This window comes from Erpetoichthys calabaricus, chromosome 12 (genome assembly GCF_900747795.2).
Source record: "Erpetoichthys calabaricus chromosome 12, fErpCal1.3, whole genome shotgun sequence".
Lineage (NCBI taxonomy): Eukaryota > Metazoa > Chordata > Cladistia > Polypteriformes > Polypteridae > Erpetoichthys > Erpetoichthys calabaricus.
This window is the reverse complement of record NC_041405.2, coordinates 149,321,765-149,344,722: the sequence shown is the minus strand read 5'-3', so window position 1 is coordinate 149,344,722 and position 22,958 is coordinate 149,321,765. Positions and strand designations below refer to the sequence as shown.

The 22,958-nt window shown below is 40.3% G+C and overlaps 1 protein-coding gene across 1 annotated transcript in view; it reads right to left on the bottom strand.

Annotated features, from left to right (window-relative positions):
• Nucleotides 1-22,958, bottom strand: part of cib3 (calcium and integrin binding family member 3) — a 50,097-nt gene that overhangs the window by 24,621 nt on the left and 2,518 nt on the right. Inside the window, exons 2-3 of the mRNA XM_028814705.2 lie at nucleotides 14,697-14,731; nucleotides 10,694-10,805 (exon numbers count right to left, since the gene is read on the bottom strand). Of these exons, the coding sequence (XP_028670538.2) occupies nucleotides 10,694-10,805; nucleotides 14,697-14,731 (147 nt within the window). The remainder of the gene's footprint in view (nucleotides 1-10,693; nucleotides 10,806-14,696; nucleotides 14,732-22,958) is intronic.

Here is a 22,958-nt window from a genome sequence, read left to right as displayed (position 1 = left end):
TGTAATATCGTGGAACTCTGATCATCTGAAGCTTGGTGATTTCTCTCTATTATAAAAAATAAATCTTGGAAGGTTGGAAGGAGGCGAGACGTGATTTTCTCAGAGAGACACTTTCATGTCCCGCAAGACGAGTCTTTGTGCCAAGAGATTTAACCACGCCCGGGGCCGGAAATAAAAGACAAAGAGTAGATGGTAAAGTAGAACGTCATAAAGAATTCAAAAACGTTGGTGCGGTACACATGCAGAGCAGGTTAGAGATAATGGAAGTACGAAAATTCAAAAAGTCTCAAAAAAAGGATAGTAACGATCGCATTAACGCAAACAAACGGAAATTATTACTCTGTGAAATAATGGAACAGCGAATATATTTTTGGATTTAAACTTTAAGTCGGAGATGTGTAGATCGTATAATTCAGGAGTGTCGAACTCCAGGCCTGGAGGGCCGCAGTGGCTGCAGGTTTTCATTCTGCCCCTTTTCCTAATCAATGACCAGTTTTCACTGCTAATTAATTTCTTTTTCCTTCATTTTAATATCCCTTATTTTAAGGATTCAGTCCCCTGAATTTATTCCTTTCTTCATTAAATGGTAGCCAGAATGAAATGAAATGTGAAACAAGCTAACAGATGACCAGCTAAAGTCCAATTTCACTCCAATTAATCTTTTAGATTCTTGCTGTTAATTAAACCCGTTATTTAATTCAATGGCTTGTTGCTGCTCTCATTCTGCCACAGCAGACATTTCCAAAACTGTTAATTTTTCTAAGAACATCGTCAAAATGTTTTGATGACCGGAGCAATCAACCTTACCAAGACCATCACTTTTCTTTATTTTTAGATACTATGTTAAGGGCACAGGTAAGATGGTCATGAAGCGACTTGTTTTGTGTCTCATTATTGTTTGGCTGCTAATTAAGGAAAAGGAAACAACAAAGAGGCCTGAATCAAGTTAATTAAAACTAAGGCAAAAGATGTTAATTAGCAGCAAAAACTGGTCACTAATGAAAAAGATGGTTAGAATGAAAATCTGCAGCCACTGCGGCCCTCCAAGACTGGAGTTCGACACCTGTGGTATAATTCATGTTGCCATCAGGGAAAAAAAAGTAGTGTTTCTTCCCAATGAAGAGGTGTATCCACGAGAATTAAAAGATTTGTTGTTTGTTGAAAGTGAAATCCCGCGAGAGAAATCAATTCTCATTTGTGTGAATGCTATTGTCAGACACATTTCTTGTAGAGAGAAAGAAACGATATTCACTCACGGGCAGCTATACCTTGCATTGTCACAATGTAATTCCAAACATGGGATCAAAATTCAATGCGATATTGATGAAAAGGTAAAAGTGAAAATAGATCGAATATATGGACATAGGTGATGTGACAGAAGTGAGCCGCGTGAGATGCAGATCACGCGGCACGGCAGCAGCAGTAAGCCAGCAGCTGATCGAGCAAAGAGGAGGTCAAAAAAAACAACTGTATTTGTTTCCCATTGTATCACCGTCTAAGAGGGGTTGTCGGAGGAGCGACCGCGTCTCCTTGGGGTGCGTTCAGCCCCCCTCTTCACAACACGAGCGGCAGAGAGGTGGGGAGGGGGTGGTTTGATGAGCGAAGCCCCCTAGTCTGTTAATATTTTTAGTAAACAGACCTCAGATCTTATGAATATGTATATCCAATCTGTAAAGGGGAACAAACATGTTTTTATATCTTCTAACAGCAAAATTACTTTCATTTGGGAGCTTTGAAAATCTCAAATATCAACACAGCAGTTAGGGGGATTGGCCATATATGGCACAGGTGTTGATTCTTGGGATTCTGAGTTTTTCCATCATATTAATATTAGACCCACGGCATCACCAGCCTGATCTTTTCTAGATATTTACACGAAAATGGCTGTATTTCTTCAGACTGGATTCCTTTTATTCATTTATTTGTATTTTTTTATGCATTCATTCTGACAATCAAACACTGGTTTTGGGGTTTTTTGAGTCACTCGGTCTGATTCTGACATCCAATTGTGGTGATTCTCCTTTGTTTTGAAGGTTAATCATTTTTTGATCACCACCCACCTCTATTTTGGAGCTCCAGTTGTTAAGGCAAATGCACTCATTGTTAGGGTTGTGTCCTCAGAAGTCATGACATGACATGACAGGTTATTTTTCTTCCTGTTAAACCTGAGCATCTCTCAGGCTCAGAATTCTATGTAATAATGGTTAACCCTGAATGTCTTTCAAAATAAACCGTTAAGATCCAATGTATCTATACTAATAAAAGGCAAAGCCCTCACTGACTCACTCACTCACTGACTGACTGACTGACTGACTGACTGACTCACTCACTCACTCACTCATCACTAATTCTCCAACTTCCCGTGTAGGTGGAAGGCTGAAATTTGGCAGGCTCATTCCTTACAGCTTACTTACAAAAGTTAGGCAGGTTTCATTTCGAAATTCTACGCGTAATGGTCATAACTGGAACCTCTTTTTTGTCCATATACTGTAATGGATGAGGCGGAGTCACGTATCGCGTCATCACGCCTCCTACGTAATCACGTGAACTGAAAACAAGGAAGAGATTTACAGCACGACTCAAACGCGGGAACGAAGGTAAATGACGTTAATTGTTGAGTGTCTTTTAATACTATGTAAGCATACATATTAACACATGTGCAATTAAACATGTGCATTTACGGGGTGATTTCTCAGGCTTAAAAGCTCGCCTTTCATTAAAAAGGTAAATGCAAACTGTTTTCATTCTAAAATGCACAAACCACATTAGATTTCGGCCGTTAAATGCACAAAAATGTCGGTACACCAGATAAATAAGCGCAACATATTATCAGTTGTATTATATGCTTACAATACATATAGAAATGTGTTAATCGTTAACTAATAGTATGGGATGGTGTTTTTCGACTTAGCTACAGATGCCGATGGAGACCAGAACTGCTTTGGAAAAATATGAACGCCTTGGGGCCGATCTGGAAGAAGGTAGTACAGCGCCTTGATTTAAACGATTCCATGTCTTGGTGGGTTTGCGCAGCTTATTGTCAATATCTTTACACCTGTTTTTAAGACTTATTGACTGAAACGGGCTTTCATGAAAAAACTCAGGGCTTTGCTACAGGATACACCCTCCACAAGTTAAGGAAGTAAAAATAAAAGTATATATTTCTGTTTTATTTAAACCTTTTAAGTTTGTATGCATAGCCCCATTTGGCTGTTTTAGTTTTTTTTTTCTTTCTTCAGTAATATTTAATCTCCTTAAAGAAAGACAACATATGCATTTTACTTTTTTTTGTATCTCTTTAGTAATATTTTAGTGTAAAAGGATAACCAGTATTTAAACCTTTTATGTTACTTCATAAAGTTATTTTACACAATGTTGAAAAATTAATAAGAAAGCTACATATTTTGGCAGCTGCTGCTTTAATTTTCAATGAAATGAAAAAAAGCTCTCCAAGAGAAAACCTCAATGAAGAAGAAACAGTTTGCACTATCTAAAAAGGAGAAACCCTCATTTATAAAGGTTTGCTGCAGATGACTTAACTGAAAATAAATGAATAGTTCCTATGTGTATAATACATATTTATCTATTTGACTTATACCTTTATTCCAGCAACTTGCAACATCTGAGGTACAATTTGTTACATTACTTTTGTTTTTTGCAGCACAGGCAGGTGAAGTGACTTCCTCAGGGTCACACAGTGGTGTCAGTACCAGGATTTGAACTGACAAGCTCCGGGTTTGCTGAAATATTACTGAAGAAAGAAAAAAAACAAAAACGGGCAAATGGGGCTATGCATACAGATGTCCATCCATCCATTATCCAACCTGCTATATCCTAAATACAGGAGCCAATCCCTGCCAACACAGGGCACAAGGCAGGAAACAAACCCCGGGCAAGGTGCCAGCCCACCGCAGGGCGCACACACCCACACACACCCACACACCACGGACAATTTACAATCGCCAATGCACCTAACCTGCATGTCTTTGGACTGTGGGAGGAAACCGGAGTACCCGGAGGAAACCCAGACAGACACGGGGAGAACATTCAAACTCCACGCAGGGAAGCGAACCCGGGTCTCCTAACTGGCACCTTACACTGCGCCACCATACCGCCCGCATACAAACTTAAAAGGTTTAAATAAAACAGATATATATACCTTTATTTTTACTTCATTAACTTGTGGAGGGTGTATCCTGTAGCAAAGCCCTAAGTTTTTTCATGAAAGCCCCTTTCAGTCAATAAGCCTTAAAAACAGGTGTAAAGCTAAACTTGCAGCACCGCTATTCAATTACACTTGCCTAACGCCACTCCTAAGGGGAGATACTGTGGGATCTAGGCATCAGTCAAAGCATCAATCACAGGCCCGATTAGAAAGCGGGAAGCTGTGATTTGTCGTCTACCTCCCATGTAACAATCACAGCCCATGTTACAACGCACTATGTATGTATGTGTATATGTATATATGTATATGTGTGTGTGTATGTATGTGTGTATATGTATGCGTATATGTATATATATATGTATATATGTATATGTAGATATGTATATATATGTTGTCGCAGTAGAGGCTTTTGTCCACCTCTTGAACCCTCAGGTACCACTCCAAACACGATGTAAAAGTACAATTCTTGTTTATTGTACAATCACGTGCACAAAGCACCCTCCACTCCACACTCATAAACACAATTCTCACAATAATAAACCAATCCTCCTCGCCCAGACACTTCGCCACCCTACCTCCCAGCTCAGCTCAAATGTCTGGGCTCACCCAGAGTCCTTTTATAGCCCCCGACCCGGAAATGGTTCCTGGCCAAACCCCCAAGTCCTTATCCCTTCCGGGTCAGGGTAAACAGTCTTTCTTCAGCCCGGGAGCACATTGTTTCTTCCTGTCACGTGGTGATGACGTACTCCCGGGTTATAGGGCACGTAAGGGCCCACTAGCCCCCCTACAGTGACTCCTGGCGGCCCCCAAGGTATCCAGCAAGGCTGTGTAACAACACTACAAAGTCCTTGATGCCCTGCTGGAACTCGGGGCCCGAATATGCTGTCCGGAGGGCTCCTCCTAGCGGCCTGGGGGTGAGGGCCGGACTGGGAAGCCGGCAATCCTCCACAATGTATATATGTATATGTATATATATGTTTACATAACCTCTTTAACACACTACTTCTCCGCTGCGAAGCGCAGGTATTTTGCTAGTTGCATTAATAACCCTCAAATACAATATTCTGCTGCCATCTAATGGATGAAAAAATCATAAATATTTCTGTGCATTTTGCCACTCTATGGTAACACATCAATATTCATGAGTGGAGTGGAGCTTTCAAGCAAAACACAATGGCATGTAAATAAGAAACGCTGTAAAGTCCGTTTTAAAATAAGCTGAAACTGAACCATTAGTTGAATCAAGTGATAGCGATGTCATATCGTGAATCTGGCATCAGACCTTAACACAGACAATGAAACTGATGCATAAGGCACTGCACAAGCACACCACATTGCTTGGTGAATTCTCTGGCCTGAAGGTTCACTGTGGTGCAAGTTGATGCATGGCAAAAGGGCAAAATGATTGCGATCAAGTGGAAAAGACAAGATGTTAGCCTTCTAAGCGATATTCACAATGCAGCAACTGTCAATGTTCATGTCAGGGAACACTTCCAGCATCATTACACTGAGCACTGGAACGCCACAGGGCTGTGTGCTTAGTCCACTGCTGTCCACCCTGCTGACTCACCACGCACAACACCAACCACATCATCAAGTTTGCGGATGATACGACGGTGCTGGGACTGATAAGCAGGGATGATGAAACAGCATACAGAGATGAGGTGGAACGGCTGTCCGCATGGTGTGAAGACAACAATCTATCTCTCAATGTCGACAAGACAAAAGAGATAATCGTGGACTTCAGAAAATCACATCCTGCCCACATCCCACTCAGCATCACAGGTCTAGATGTGGAGACTGTTAGGAGTACCAAGTTCCTTGGTGTGCACATCACTAATCAAGAAAGCCCAGCAGAGACTACACTTCCTGAGGCGACTGAAGTGAGCAAGTCTTCCCCCTTCCATCCTCACCATGTTCTACAGAGACACCAGCTGCATCACTGTCTGGTATGGCAACTGCAACATATCCGACCGCAAGCACCTGCAAAGGATAGTGAAGACAGCAGAGAACATTATTGGGGTGCCTCTCCCTTCACTACAGGACATATTTTACAAACGCAGTGTCCGCAAGGCCTGCAGCATTGTGCAGGACCCCTTACACCCCTCACATGGACTTTACACACTTCTGCCATCCAAGAGAAGATACTGCAGCATCAAAGCCAGATCTGCCAGGCTGCAGGAGAGTTTTTAACCCCATGACGTCAGACTCCTCAACACCATGCTACCACCTGGGATCTTCCACACGTCCTCAACCACCTCTAGCAACAGAACTTTTATACATGCGAGCCACTGTCCTGTAAAGACAAGTGTGCAGGGAGACAAGAACTGAAAATCTCATACTGACCTTTAAGGATTTGACACTCTTGAGATCCTTCTGCTGTGAAACATTCTGACCTGTCATTGTTTACACATGTCTTAAACAACTATTAGCATACACTGATCATTTCTGTATTATCTATTATTTATTTATTATATTACATTTCTTACACATCAATATTGCTGCTACTTCTTTGTCTTGTCTTTACACAATTTCTTGTCTTGTTTGTGTTTTAATTTTAAATTTAAATTTTAACTCTATTTGTAATGTATTATTTGCACTTCATGTTGTTACACTGTGGACCCTGAGCTTCGCAATTTCTGTATACTTGTATATGGTTGAGATGACAATAAAGTTCACTTTGACTTTGACTAACACAAGGGCTGCGTCCATCGTGCGGATCAAGCACTGACATTGCACCCTCTAAAGCGCAAGCAACAGAAAAAATATTATAAGGAAAGTGTAAAAAAAAAATACACTTCTACTGTTATTGCGATCAAGTGGACAAGACAAGACGTTAGCCCCCCCTAAGCACTACATAAATTTATTGATTTCTGAAATACTGAGACAAATGATCTCAACTAGGAGAGGGAATAATACAATATCCTGGGCATTTGCCTTAAGGAATTCGTCTTGTGGACACTTCTCCCTGTGGCTGCTGGAAACGTATGTGAAGCTAACACATGTACATGCAAACAGAGTGCAGCGGGCAGGCGCAGACTACAAAATCCTTAAGTGTAACACAGTTAAGGGTTTACATGGTCAAATAGCACGGTTACTCGTGGAGAAAATCAACATCTGACCAAGAACTTGGTTTTCTCTAAGGGTTTACATAGAATAGAATTTGTTGTTCCCAACTAGCATTTCAGCCAAATTCACTCATGTTGTCTACATCTGACACTGCTGGACTTGTGAGACTGAAGAGTCAACAATTCAGATGTTCGTACGTGACTGTGTATGTTCAATTTCCGTTCAGGAGAGTGTTTTCTGGAAGTGGCTTACTTAACAATATTTTAGTCAACGGACATGCTTCTGAGCGTACAACTGGATGACTTGACATGTGGAATTATGCAATGTGAGCAACGTGAGATCGCTTCAAGGACATTTTTGATATCATTTGCTGTTTTAATGAAACAGCAGGACAAGTTTCTTTAGGTTCCCTTCAATGGAGCCATGACTGGCTTCAACTTAAAAGCCAACTGGTCATCCCTGGAGTTTCGTATGCACTTCCAATATCTGTCAAAAAACAATCGAGATGCGCATTTCGTTTCTCGCAACACCAATACCTTAAAGCGTCTAGCAACACTGTTCTTCTGTAATGGTCTTGATAGTTAAAATTCAGCACTTAACTGAGAGGAGACACGTTGGTCAACAGTAGCAATGCTTCATTTAGCTCTGGGTATAATCTCCTTTGAGCAAATGTGAGCACCAACTGTTAAACAGGACAGCATGTGAAAAGACACCAAAGCTACGTAGCACTGAATCGTCTTCTCCTGCTGCCTCAATGAAACAGCAGGACAAGTTTCTTTGGTTGGTCACCCTGGTCGCCTTTTCAGTCAGAAACTTTGTTATCTCCATACTGTATGAAACAATGAGATTATATATATTCTTTTTTGTCCATCTCTTCAAACTACAGCCACAGGGGATGCACAAACCAGTGTGTTTCTTCATGGGGAGGGTTACGTCAGGAAGGGCATCCGGTATAAAATTTTGCTAGATCAATATGCAGACAGCAATACAAATTTTCATATCGAATCGGTCGAGGCCCGGGTTAACAACGACCGCCACCAGTACTGTTAGCCAACAGGGTACTGGCGGAAGTTGGGCTAATGTTGGCCGAAGAAGGAAGAACATTAGAACACTAGAAGAGATCAGGCCATTCAGCCCAACAAAGCTCGTCAGTCTTATCCACTTATTTCTTCCAAAAAAACATCAAGTTGAGTTTTGAAAGTCCCTAAAGTCACCACACCACTTGGTCGCTTATTCCAAGTATCTATCGTTCTCTGTGTAAAGAAAAACTTCCTAATGTTTGTGCGACATTTACCCTTAAGAAGTTTCCAACTGTGTCCCCGTGTTCTTGATGAACTCATTTTAAAATAACAGTCTTGATCCACTGGACTAATTCCCTTCATAATTTTAAACACTTCAATCATGTCACCTCTTAATCTTCTTTTGCTTAAACTGTAATGGCTCAGCTCTCTTAATCTTTCCTCATAACTCATCCTCTGTAGCCCCATAATCAGCCCTGTTGCTCTTCTCTGGACCTTTTCTAGTGTTGTTATGTCCTTTTTGTAGCCTGGAGACCAAAACAGCACATAGGACTCCAGATGAGGCCTCACCAGTGTGTTATAAAGCCTGAGCAGAACCTCCTGTGACTTGTACTCCACACATCAAGGCGCTATATAACCTGACATTCTGTTAGCCTTCTTAATGGCTTCTGAACACTGTCGGGAAGTCAATAGCTTAGAGTCCACTATGACTCCTAAATCCTTCTCATAAGCTGGACTCTTGATTTTCTGACCTCCCATTGTGTATTCAAACCTAACATTTTTACTTCCTATGTGTAATTCTTTACATTTACTGACATTAAATTTCATCTGTCAGAAATTTGCCCAATCCTGTATGCTGTCCAAGTCCTTCTGTAATGATATAACGGATTCCAAATTATCTGTTAATCCACCTTTCTTGGTATCATCTGCAAACTTAACCAGCTTGTTACTTATATTCCTATCTAAATCATTTCAATTTATTAAAAATAGCAGCAGCCCCAGCACTGACCCCTGCTGGATACCACTCTTAACATCCGCCAGTTCTGATGAGGTTCCTCACACCATCATCCTCTGCTTCCTGTGTCTGAGCCAATCCTGCACCCGTCTAAAAACATCACCCTGAACTCCCACTTCTTTTAATTTGATGCCCAACCTCTCACGTGGCACCTTATCAAATGCTTTCTTAAAGTCCAGATAAATAATCTCATCTGCTCCACTTTGATCGTATCCTTTTGTTGCCTCCTCACAGAATTCCAGCACGTTAGCAAAACAGAAGAGGGGGGAGACGTGTCCAGAGGCAGAAGGACAGGAGGAAGGTAAAGAGAGTGGAACTGAGGGTTGGAACTTTGAATGTAATTAAGTAACATATTAAAGTAACATATAATAATATGTACGTAACATATAAAAGAATGTCATTTTTGGGTGGAGTATTCCTTTAAGAGTCGCCCCCACGTTATGTTATGTCATTTTCTAACCCACTTTGGCCTAAAGAAGGTTGTGTGGGGTGCTGGGGCCTATCTCAGCTAGTATAGGGCGCAAGGAAGGAAAAACCCTGAACAGGGCGTCAGCACATCGCAGGGACAAGACACACACATCAAACACACACACACAGAGCCAATCTAGTAATGCCAATCCACTTAACCTCCTTCTTTGGACTGTGGGAGGAAACCCACGCAGACATGGGGAGAACATGCAAAATCCATACATGGAGGACCCAAGATGTGAACCCTGGTCTCCTTCCTTCAAGGCAGCGGCACTACCACTGTGCCACCCACCCACACATTATGTTAAGGTATTATTATCAGTATTTGGGTTGTGGTGATCATTGTATATTATCAACTGGACACCTTTGAGGTGCTTGATCAAGCCAGAGAGGCGAGGCTGGAGGTCGCCCATTAGTGTTTGTCATTTGCTTTTGAAAATGAAGCACAGCATTTCTGCCATTCTTTTGGAGAGTGTTGCTTCTTTTCATGTCATCCACAGCCCTCCATTTGAGTATATTGAAGCTTAGCCTCAAATCCTATTTTTCTAAGTGATGCCAGTCTGGATAAACCTGAAGGCCTTTCTGAGTCCCCCACCCTGCTGTTTACAACCCACTCTATGGATGTCGATTTTGGATGCCCTGCTCTTCTCGGTCACTTGGTTCTGACCATTCTCATTTGTCAGGTCAGTCTGACAGCTGCTGAAACAGGACTAATCGGCGGACTTCAGATCTTCCATAACTAATGACTCCCATTATCCCCACGGAAAAAAGAAGCTCACAATCGAGAGCGCAGTGCCATTGTGTCTCAATTACTGCCTAATGGTCCCAATTTCTTATGATGCAGGGCTCATTCCAGTTAACAGGTATTAGCTTACTGGTAACCTCTCCAAGACTCCTGTCAATTAGTACCAGATGAATTATTGATAGGCTGGCATCAGCATCCTTGGCGGCATTTACCTTTAACTCGGGCATGCTGCCAATCAGCTCATATGGCAACTTCACATCTGGCTTACTGGTGTAGTCAAGTGGAACAAGCTGCGGTGCCAAGTCTCGGTATCTGTGGAAGAGCCTGAAATAAAAGACGTTGACTTTTATTATTTTATGGGGCTAACCCATCTAGCCAGCTAACCCAAATGTCCAAATCTTCTGCTTGTGAGCTTTTCACCTCTTCAAAATGAGATATCTTGTCACAATGACAAAAAAATGTGCAGGTGGTCTTTGGAATTGTATTAGTGTTCAACCCCACACAACTGGAACTAGGAATTGAATCCTCTTGGAACCAGCAACTGTGTCTGCCACACTCAAGGTGTCCATTGAGGTCACAGGTCACAAGTCAAGTTATTCAGCATTAATGCAAAAGGATGAAATGTCAGCTCTCGGCCGTAAAGAAAACTTATCAAGTGCTACTTTACTGCATTAGAATCCATTTTGATGGGGCAACCAGCAATGGGGCACACAGAATTCAACTGGATTTTAATTTACAGTGCATTCAGAAAGTATTGAGACCCCTTTCAATTTCTTGACACTTCATTGTATTTTAGGTTTCATTTTAAATGGATACATTTGCCCTTTTTGCCCACCTATCTACACTCAATAATTCAGAATGACAAAGTGGGCACATGTTTTCAGAAACATCTCCAAATTGATTAAAAATCAAAAACTGAAATCTCTCGATTACAGACATGTTCCCATTGCTGCAGCACTCCAAAGTCTGCTTGGATGTCTCCCAATTGGTTTAATTCTCCTTGAGATGTTTCAAGAACTTGATTGGAGGTCACCTGTGGTAAATTGAACTGACTGGATATCATTTAGAAAATCACACGTGTCCCTGTGTAATTTACACTGCATGTCAGAACAAAGTCAAGCCAGGAAGTCCAAGGAACCTCCGTGATTGAACTGTGGTGAGAGAAAGATCAGGGCAAGGGGATAAAATCATTTCTAAAGATTCAAGTGTTCCCAGAAGCTCAGTGGCCTAAGTAATTGTAAAATGGAAGAAGTCTGGGACCACCAGGATTATTCTTAGTGTTGGCCGTCTTGCGAAACTAAATAACAGAGGAGGAAGGGGTTTGGTCAGCGAGAAGAAGACCAAGAACTCAATGGTCAATCGAACAGAACTTCAGAAGTCCTCTACTGGGATGGGAAAACCTGTAAGAAGGATATCATCACTAAGGCAAAGCAGGGTGGTGGAGTCATCATGCTATGTGGGTGCTTCAAGGTGGAAGGGACAGGGAGACAGGCTACAATTGAGAGAAGGATGAATGCAGCAAAATACAGAAAAGTCGTTAAGGAAAAACCTGTACACCACCTCAGACTGGGGAGACGGTTCACCTTCCAGCATAAAAAATAAAAAAAATAAATAAAGCCAAGACAACACTGGAGTGGGTTCAGGACAGGTCTCTGGGTATCAAAGCCTAGACCCTCTCGAGCTCCGTTGGATTGGATGAGAGGCGTCAGTAAACTGTCATCTTCAGGTCTCTCCACAGATGTTCTATGGGGTTTAAGTCTAGGCTTTGATACCCAGAGACCATCTGTGGAGAGACCTGAAGATGACAGTTTACTGACGCCTCTCATCCAATCCCCATAGAACATCTGTGGAGAGACCTGAAGATGACAGTTTACTGATGCCTCTCATCCAATCCAACGGATTGCCCAAATCCAGGTGTGCAAAGCTTGTGGAGACTTACCAAGAAGACATGAAGCTGGAATTGCTTCCACAGGGGCCTCAGCAAAGTATGGAATGAAGGGTCTGAATACTTCTTGGAAGGACAAATTTCAGTTTTTGATTTTTCATAAATTTGCAAACTTTTACTAAAGCATGTTGTCACTTTGTCATTATAGGTCACAGACTGTAGAGTTATGGGGAAAATGGTGAATATATTCATTTAAAATGAGATCTCCAACACAATTAAATGTGCAAAAAAGGAAAGAAGTGTGGATACTGCAAGTCCACTGCAGCTTTTCAAATGTAACTAAAATACATTGGAAAAAGTGAAAGAAAAATTCAGCTATTATGGAGAGAATTGATTTACATGCATACTTACATTCTCAAACCTGCTTAGAGAGATAGATAGATAGATAGATAGATAGATAGATAGATAGATAGATAGATAGATAGATAGATAGATAGATAGATAGATAGATAGATAGATGTGAAAGACACTATATAATAGATAAATAGATATGAAAGGCACTATATAATAGATAGATAGATAGATAGATAGATAGATAGATAGATAGATAGATAGATAGATAGATAGATATGAAAGGCACTACTGTATTTAATAGATAGATAGATAGATAGATCAATGTGAAAGACACTATATAATAGATAGATAGATAGACAGACAGATAGATAGATAGATAGATAGATAGATAGATAGATAGATAGATAGATAGATAGATAGATAGATAGATGTGAAAGACACTATATAATAGATAGATAGATAGATAGATAGATAGATAGATAGATAGATAGATAGATAGATAGATAGATAGATAGATATGAAAGGCACTATATAATAGATAGATAGATAGATAGATAGATAGATAGATAGATAGATAGATAGATAGATAGATGTGAAAGGCACTATATAATAGATAGATAGATATGAAAGGCACTATATAATAGATAGATAGATAGATAGATAGATGTGAAAGGCACTATATAATAGATAAATAGATATGAAAGGCACTATATAATAGATAGATAGATAGATAGATATGAAAGGCACTATTTAATAGATAGATAGATAGATAGATAGATAGATAGATAGATAGATAGATAGATAGATAGATAGATAGATAGATGTGAAAGACGCTATATAATAGATAGATAGATAGATATGAAAGGCACTACTGTATTTAATAGATAGATAGATAGATAGATAGATAGATAGATAGATAGATAGATAGATAGATAGATAGATAGATAGATAGATAGATAGATAGATAGATAGATAGATAGTCACGGTAAGGTGCTATACAAGCGTCGTGTTTCTTAACTTCCTCCTTGCTCTGCCAGAACCCAAGCCAGCATGGGATGCCACACAGCCCACACACACATGACACACACATGCTGGGTCCATTTCGAGTTAGCAATGCACCAAATATGAATGTCTTTGAGGATTTGGTGGGAAAACACAGACACCTGGATTCAAACACTGCTGGATGATGGATCTGTGAAACAGCGGTGCTAATCAGTACCCTATTGATTTTACTAGAATTGCAATTGGCTTGACTGTTCCTAACCAATTAGTTTCGACTGAGACTGAGACCGAGACTGAGCACATTAGTTCGGTTCTGAACATTGCTGCTTCACTGATCCAGTGTCTTCACTTCAAACTATTTGCCCACTTGTTGCCTGTATGAAGTCTATACATATTCCCGGATTTCTCTGGTTTTCCGGTTTTACAACCAACCCACCAAAGACACACATCTTAGGTTAATTGGCAACTCTATATTGGCTCAGAGTGGGCACTCTAATGGACTGGTGCCTCATCCAGGGTTTGTTCATGAATAAATTAAAGCCCTGTTCCATCCGCCAGTGGTTAAGCGGCTCTGAGAATGTTATGTTCATTTAGAACAAATCGATTTTCTTCAAATGTTGAAATTTCCTCAGTTGTGTATAATACCACAATGGCAAACCTACTGCAGTAAGTTGAATTGACTCAATTCAGCTTTTCTGTACTGACTTGGCACCTAATCAGCACTGTCCAAAACAACAGTAAACTGCCATCAATTTGAAGCAATTCAAATATAACAAGCAATCCGAAAGTCGATCAGAATACATTTTATGATGAGTGGAATTGCATTTTAAAAATAGAAAAACTGTACTTAAATATCAGGTACAGGGGAAAAAAACAGGGAAGAATCTGTCATAATACACTGATGGCTGTGCACACATATGGCACATTATAAGCTTTAAAACAACACTACCCAGAAATGAGAAGAATTGACGTACCTTAGTATTTCTTTTCTAGTAAAAAAGGTGCAGTCCTAAAAAAAAAAATTTTTAAAATTAATTAATTTAAAAAAGACAACTTACAGAGATTATATGGGACAGCATGGCAGCAATTATCTGCATGGAGCTTCCTACAGGTTTTCTGGTTTCCTCACACATTATTATTATTATTCTTGTTCTTAACCTGACAGATGCCTTTATCCAATTAAAAACTGAACCATTGGAAAGTATGCAGTTAATAAGCAAAAGAAGCCATCATTTAAATGATTTATTGTGATTTCACATTTCATTGACTCGGTTAACTAATAACTCTTAACTGACTTTGAAGGAGTTATTGTGCCCTAATGGTGTCCCATCCAAAACTGGTTACTGCCATATGCCTTCAATGTCAGGTGTACCCAAACCCTCCATAATCTTGAACTAGAATATACAGGAATGAAAAATAAATTAATGTTTCACATGGAATCAGGAAACAAAATAACTGCGGAAAGATGCTAAAAGTGTAAAGCATTGTGTCATTAAACTCATGGGAAATTCCAAGTGAGAATGAATTTGAGATAGAATGAATACAATTGGGGCGGCACGATGGCGCAGTGGTAGCGCTGCTGCCTCGCAGTTAGAAGAACATCACAATGTGGTCAGAAGGGAGGACCCATGGTCTCTGATTTACATGCATACAAGTTGCACTGGGCACACATTTAACTGGGGCACTGGGAAAGTAAAATTCAGGGTCAATACTAAGAGTGCCAGAGAGCTGGCTGAATTGAAGCTCTCTAATGAAAACCCATGAACAGACACTTGGACTTGAACCCAGCATATGCAGGCTTAAAAAGAACAATATCCGAATTATAAAAAAAGACTTTATGCCCAATACACTCCTAACCCCACCTTACTAATCCATCCCTTACAACCCCCCCTTTTCCCACCCTTCACCCTCTATATATTGCCCTTGATTCCTGTACATCTAATCATTTTCCTCTGATGATGACACCTGACAGGTTGTTGAAAGCTTAGGAATAAAAAACTATTTTAAGATATGTGACTTATTTTCTCTCATTGTGGATCTCAATATACAGTATATATAGCATTCAGCCCCCCTGCTCACAAGGGAATTTACACATTAAATACAACAAAGCACAAAGAGAACACACACAGTAAATCATGAAAAACATTCATGAAAAACGGCAATGGATGAAATGTAATGATGAAAATAGATAGTCCAGAGATCCGCATGATGAATGGGAATGTAAAGATAGTCCTACCGCTAGTTCCTGAAATGGTGAAGATGGGTGAAAGGGTTCAGGAGCTCTCTTTTCTTTGCAGGATGGCCATGAATCCACTTACAGTCCTCATGTACACAGGCAGACAGTAGACAATCAAGACATCAACCATGAAACGAATAAATACAGGTAACCCAACAGAAGGCAGACAGACAGGAACTTGCAACAAAAATTACAAAAACTATTTTTTTTGCTTTTGGTCACCAGCCCCCTTTTTAAAAGATGTGCTGACATACTTTGACCCCAGCAACTCAAGGACCCTCAGCAGAAGACCAATCAGAGCCACTGCAGGGACTGCTGGGAGTTACAGTTTCAAATTCTATTGGCTACTTTCACCATCCCAAGCTGCGTTTTCCTCAACAGTTGCTTCCTGGTCTCTCTACAGAGCAGTATTGCAGTGATAAAAGCCATACAAATTGCGGAGGATATTTGCGGTTTCCGCTAACAATTATTAAATAAGTTCTAAGGAAAAATCCGTGAATGACTGAGGCCACGAGCTCTGAACCGCGACTTTGCAGGGGTCTACTGTATATATATATATATATATATATATATATATATATATATATATATATATATCCACCCATCTATCCATCCATTATTCGACCGGCTATATCCTAACTACAGGGTCACGGGGGTCTGCCGGAGCCAATCCCAGACAATACAGGGCGCAAGGCAGGAAACAAACCCTAGGCAGGGTGCCAGCCCACCACAATATATATATACACAGGGTGGCCCATATTTATGTATATGATTGAAAAGGCGTTATTGTCAGGAAACTACTAATGTTATTATCAAGTAACATAATAGAACATGAACATTAAGAACCTGCAGAATGATACACACTGAAGAAGAACCCAACTTTGAAAGGCATTTGCCACAAGAGCTGTGTTGGCATTGGTACGCACACTCCTGGGCCTACCTGCTCCCTTCGCTTGCAAAACAGTACCTCTGATGTCGAATTTTGCGTTTATTCTTGCAATGGTTAGCACACTAGGGCCACTGCCTCCAAACTCGACTGCTATCCTTCGTTTCATCACTGCATAGTTGTTTGTTGCGGAGTATAAATGCACACAATGTACACGCTGCTCTAGCGAATATCGATTCACTGCCATTCTGTATTCAAAAACAGCAGGGGCTGCCTGGTCCAGCACATCGTTACTCCCATTCTCAGGCTACACAGTGATGCCATTTTCGATACTTTTCGCACAGTATTTTAAATGCTACAGCCTGTGAACCGTCATATACATTAATTAATATGGGCCAACCTGTATATATATATATATATATATATATATATATATATATATATATATATATATATATATACATACAGTATATATATATATATATATATATATATATATATATATATATATATATATATATATATATATATATAGTGGTGGATTTAAAGAATAAAAAATTAAATATCATCTTAGTGCTTTTACCCTGTGTTTGTGTGTTTGCCTGTTGGGTTTAATGGGATGACAGTGACATCTAGAGTTCTTACAATATATATATATATATATATATATATATATATATATATATATATATATACATATATATATATATATATACATATATATATATATATATACATATATATATAAATACTAGGAGGCTTCGCCCCCTGCTCGCTTCGCTTGCCAACCCCGTGTTTGGTTTTCCAGATACACACTTTTAATATTTATTTTTTCTTTGAATTGTTGCTATTTCATTAGTTTCACTTTTATTTAAAAACTTCTTTAAAAACAATATTTGGAATCTTTAGAGTCCTAACATGCTGAATCTTTTAAATGAGGTCTGTGAGACATGTGTTTAATGACTTTGTACCATAATTCAGGATACAGTTAGGTCCATAAATATTTGGGCAGAGACAACTTTTGTCTAATTTTGGTTCTGTACATTACCACAATGAATTTTAAATGAAACAACTCAGATGCAGTTGAAGTGCAGACTTTCAGCTTTAATTCAGTGGGGTGAACAAAACGATTGCATAAAAATGTGAGGCAACTAAAGCATTTTATTAACACAATCCCTTCATTTCAGGGGCTCAAAAGTACTTGGACAATTGACTCAAAGGCTATTTCATGGACAGGTGTGGTCAAGTCCGTCGTTATGTTATTATCAATTAAGCAGATAAAAGGCCTGGAGTTGATTTGAGGTGTGGTGCTTGCATGTGGAAGATTTTGCTGTGAACAGACAACATGCGGTCAGAGGAGCTCTCCATGCAGGTGAAAGAAGTCATCCTTAAGCTGCGAAAACAGAAAAAACCCATCTGAGAAATTGGTACAATATTACGAGTGGCAAAATCTACAGTTTGGTACATCCTGAGAAAGAAAGCAAGCACTGGTGAACTCAGCAACGCAAAAAGACCTGGACGTCCACGGAAGACAACAGTGGTGGATGATCGCAGAATCATTTCCATGTTGAAGAGAAAGCACTTCACAACAGCCAAGCAAGTGAACAACACTCTCCAGGGGGTAGGTGTATCGATATCCAAGTCTACCATAAAGAGAAGACCGCATGAAAGTAAATACAGAGGGCGCACTGCAAGGTACAAGCTACTCATAAGCCTCAAGAATAGAAAGGCTAAATTGGACTTTGCTAAAGAACATCTAAAAAAGCCAGCACAGTTCTAGAAAAACATTCTTTGGACAGATGAAACCAAGATCAACCTCTACCAGAATGATGGCAAGAAAAATATATGAAGAAGCTCATTATCCAAAGCATACCACATCATCTGTAAAACACGGTGGAGGGAGGCAGTGTGATGGCTTGGGCGTGCATGGCTGCCAGCGGCACTGGGACACTAGTGTTTATTGATGATGTGACACAGGACAGAAGCAGCCAGGTGAATTCTGAGGTGTTTAGAGACATACTGTCTGCTCAAATCCAGCTAAATGCAGTCAAATTGATTGGGTGGCGTTTCATGATACAGATCGACAATGACCCAAAACATACAGCCAAAGCAACCCAGGAGTTTATTAAAGCAAAGAAGTAGAAAATTCTTGAATGGCCAAGTCAGTCACCTGATCTTAACCCAATTGAGCAGGCATTTCACTTGTTGAAGACTAAACTTCAGACAGAAAGGCCCACAAACAAACAGCAACTGAAAGCCGCTGCAGTAAAGGCCTGGCAGAGCATTAAAAAGGAGGAAACCCAGCATCTGGTGATGTCCAGGAGTTCAAGACTTCCAGCTGTCATTGCCAGCAAAGGGTTTTCAACCAAGTATTAGAAATGAACATTTGATTTCCAGTTATTTCATTTGTCCAATTACTTTTGAGCCCCTGAAATGAAGGGATTGTGTTAATAAAATGCTTTAGTTGCCTCACATTTTTATGCAATCGTTTTGTTCACCCCACTGAATTAAAGCTGAAAGTCTGCACTTCAACTGCATCTGAGTTGTTTCATTTAAAATTCATTGTGGTAATGTACAGAACCAAAATTAGAAAAAAGTTGTCTGTCCAAATATTTATGGACCTAACTGTAGGTTTCTCTGTTTGGAATTTCGGCACAGACAAAATGATCATCATCATCAGCAGTTAATTATTTTTTTTGCAAAGTAACCAATAAATGCATGTGAGGTAAACCTCGTTTTTGAAATTCTCTGACTTAAACTTCAAACCCTTACAGTATTTAAATACTTCTGACATATCACCTATGTCCATATATTCAATCTCCGAGTAATAATTTATCTTTTTTTGTGCTAATGTGATGTTTACTTTCTTTTTTTGACACTGTCGTTTTTTTCTGCTTTCATATTCTGTATCTTGCTCTGCATGTGTATCACGCCTACATTTGAGTCTTTTGAATTCCACTGTTTTCATTATCTCTAACCTGCTCTGCATGTGTTTGGCCCTTTTGTTTTTTAACCTCTTTATGACGTTTTACTTTGTTTTATACTCGTTGTCTTTTTTTTGTGACCTCGCTTTGTCCTGCTATTTTTTCACTTAAACCTGGCCCGTGATGATTATTTTCCCTTTTTTCGAGTAATAATTTCCTTTTGATTGTGCTAATGCGATCTTTACTATCTTTTTTTTGATACCGTAGCGACCTCCGCGTCCGGCTCAAAAAGAGAAGAAATAAAAAAAAACCAGACAGACGTAGTAAAGTCTCACAAAAGTTTTTCTTGAACAATCAAGATAAAGAACGGCAACTTCGTAACCCAAACACTCATCCAGCACCCTCTCCACCCCCTTTCCCCTTCCCGCCCCCCCCCCCCCACTTACCGCATCAATCAATACCCTGCTGTCAGTCTTCCGTGCTGTACTCCGCCTTTCCTCAATCGAACCTAGCAGTCACTCCAAAAAAAAAAAAGGCTTCAACTTGCCTGGGACGCTAAAATACTTTCGAATTTTACTGCTTTCATATTCTTTACCTTTCTCTGCATGTGTAGCGCGCCATCGTTTTTTTTTTTAAGCCTTTCGAGTTCCACTGCTTTCATAATCTCTAACCTGCTCTTCATGTGTATAGCGCCAACGTTTTTCAACATCTTTATGAAGTTCTACTTTGTCTTTTAGTTCTGAGCCCAATTGAATTTGCTTTTTTTTCAATTCCACTTGTTCCGGGATGATTATTACTTTCCTTATTTTCTGAATTTGCACCTTGATTATTCTTTTTTGCATTTTTTTCTCTCCAACGCTTGTGAGTCTTTTGTCCGTGCTGCTCTTTCTTCTTCGCTTAGTCGTCGACATTTTATCTATAACGTATTGTCCTTATACGCTTTATATGCGCTGAGAGCCCTGGATCTGTGTGTGCTCCAAGCCTTGACATGACTGAGTGTTTTGCTGCTTGTGGTCTTATTTGATATTGGTTTTAAGTAGGGCGTGTCTTGCAAGAATCTCATGTTCCACGTCCCCGCGAGATGGTCCTGGCACAAATTCACATGTTTAAGGTCCCCGTGAGACGCTCCGTGGCCATTCTCTTTTGTCTCGCGGGTCTTTTAAGTGTCTTCCGTGATCTTCACGTGAAGATCAAGTCTCATATCCCTATACTTTCTGTAGGATTTCTTTTTTATAATAGATATATATATATACAGTGGAACCTCGGTTCATGAACGTCTCGGTACACGTACAAATCGGTTTACGACCAAAAAGTTCACCAAACTTTTGCCTCGGTTCACAACCACACACTCCTCGGTATATGAACAAGCCAGTTTCCCTTTCGGTTTGTACACGTTCAGTCTCTCCCTGTGCATTTCCTGTGCAGCAAGCAAGAAAGAGAGAGCGAGAGAGCGCGACACACACACAGGCAGCGCAAGAGAGACAGAGCTGGACACATAAGGTAGGAAGGCAGTTAAAGAATGCACTGGGCTTGATTTTGTTTTCACTTCTGTTTACAGCAATCGGTTCGTAGCCTGCATTGTTGCAATGTTACTTTTCTTGGTGGTTTATTAAATTATGGATTTGTTCAAATGTTCATTTTTTTCCCCTGTGCTTAAAACTCATTAAAAAAAAGTGTTTTTAGCCAGCGGTTGGTAGCGCTATAGCGCAAACTATTGCAGTGTTAGTTTTCTCTGTTGTTCAAGGTTTTCTCAGTGTTATTCAATGTTTTTACATTTAGTTTACTATTATGCTGTGCATTCTATGGTTTAATTAACTATATTTGCTCTGAAAAAGTAAAAAAATATATATACATACAGTTCGTATGGTCTGGAATGGATTAATTGTATTTACATACAATCCTATGGGGGAAATTGCTCGGGTTACGACCAGAGTTTTGGAACAAATTATGGTCGTGAACCGAGGTTCCACTGTAATATATATATATATATGGTTGAAATAGTTTACTGTCAAATAATGCAAAGACTACGCGACACGTGTTTCGCCCTAATTCTGGGCTCATCAGGCATACACACTCTACTGCACTCCCTCTCGGGAATCGAACCTCGGACATCAGCGCCAGAGGCGATGCCCCTAACGTTGCGCCACGGCGTGTGGTTCGTTTATTTGACAGCATGTAGATCGGGATAATTACATTCACGGCATTCGTAGTCTTTGTCACAATCTGATTATATGGGTGGTTACCTAACATTCTATGATCTGCTTCTCACAACTGAGGGCACTGTGGCGGATGTTAGCAGACTTGCTGGCCAACCACAAGCGTTACCTGGTAGGTAACCACCCATATAATCAGATTGTGACACAGACTACGAATGCTGTGAATGTAATTACCCCGATCTACATGCTGTCAAATAAACGAACCACACGCCATGGCGCAACGTTAGGGGCATCGCCTCTGGCGCTGAGGTTCGATTCCCGAGAGGGGATGCAGTGAGTGTGTACGCCTGATGAGCCCAGAATTAGGGCGAAACACGTGTCGCGTACTCTTTGCATTATTTGACAGTAAACTATTTCAACCATTCTATGATCTGCTTCTCACAACTGAAGGCACTGTGGCGGATGTTAGCCGACTTGCTGACCAACCACAAGCATTACCTGGTAGGTAACCACCCATATAATCAGATTGTGACACAGACTACGAATGCCGTGAATATATATATATATATATATATATATATATATATATAAGGCGGCACGGTGGCACAGTGAGTAGCGCTGCTGCCTCGCAGTTGGGAGATCTGGGGACCTGGGTTCGCTTCCCGGGTCCTACCTGCGTGGAGTTTGCATGTTCTTCCCGTGTCTGTGTGGGTTTCCTCCGGGCGCTCCCGTTTCCTCCCACAGTCCAAAGACATGCAGGTTAGGTGGATTGGCGATTCTAAATTGGCCCTAGTGTGTGCTTGGTGTGTGGGTGTGTTTGTGTGTGTCCTGTGGTGGGTTGGCACCCTGCCCGGGATTGGTTCCTGCCTTGTGCCCTGTGTTGGCTGGGATTGGCTCCAGCAGACCCCCGTGACCCTGTGTTCGGATTCAGCGGGTTGGAAAATGGATGGCTGGATGGATATAAATATAGCATATACACTGCATATTCAGTATTTATATATATGTATATATTTGACTGAGTTTAAATACTTGGG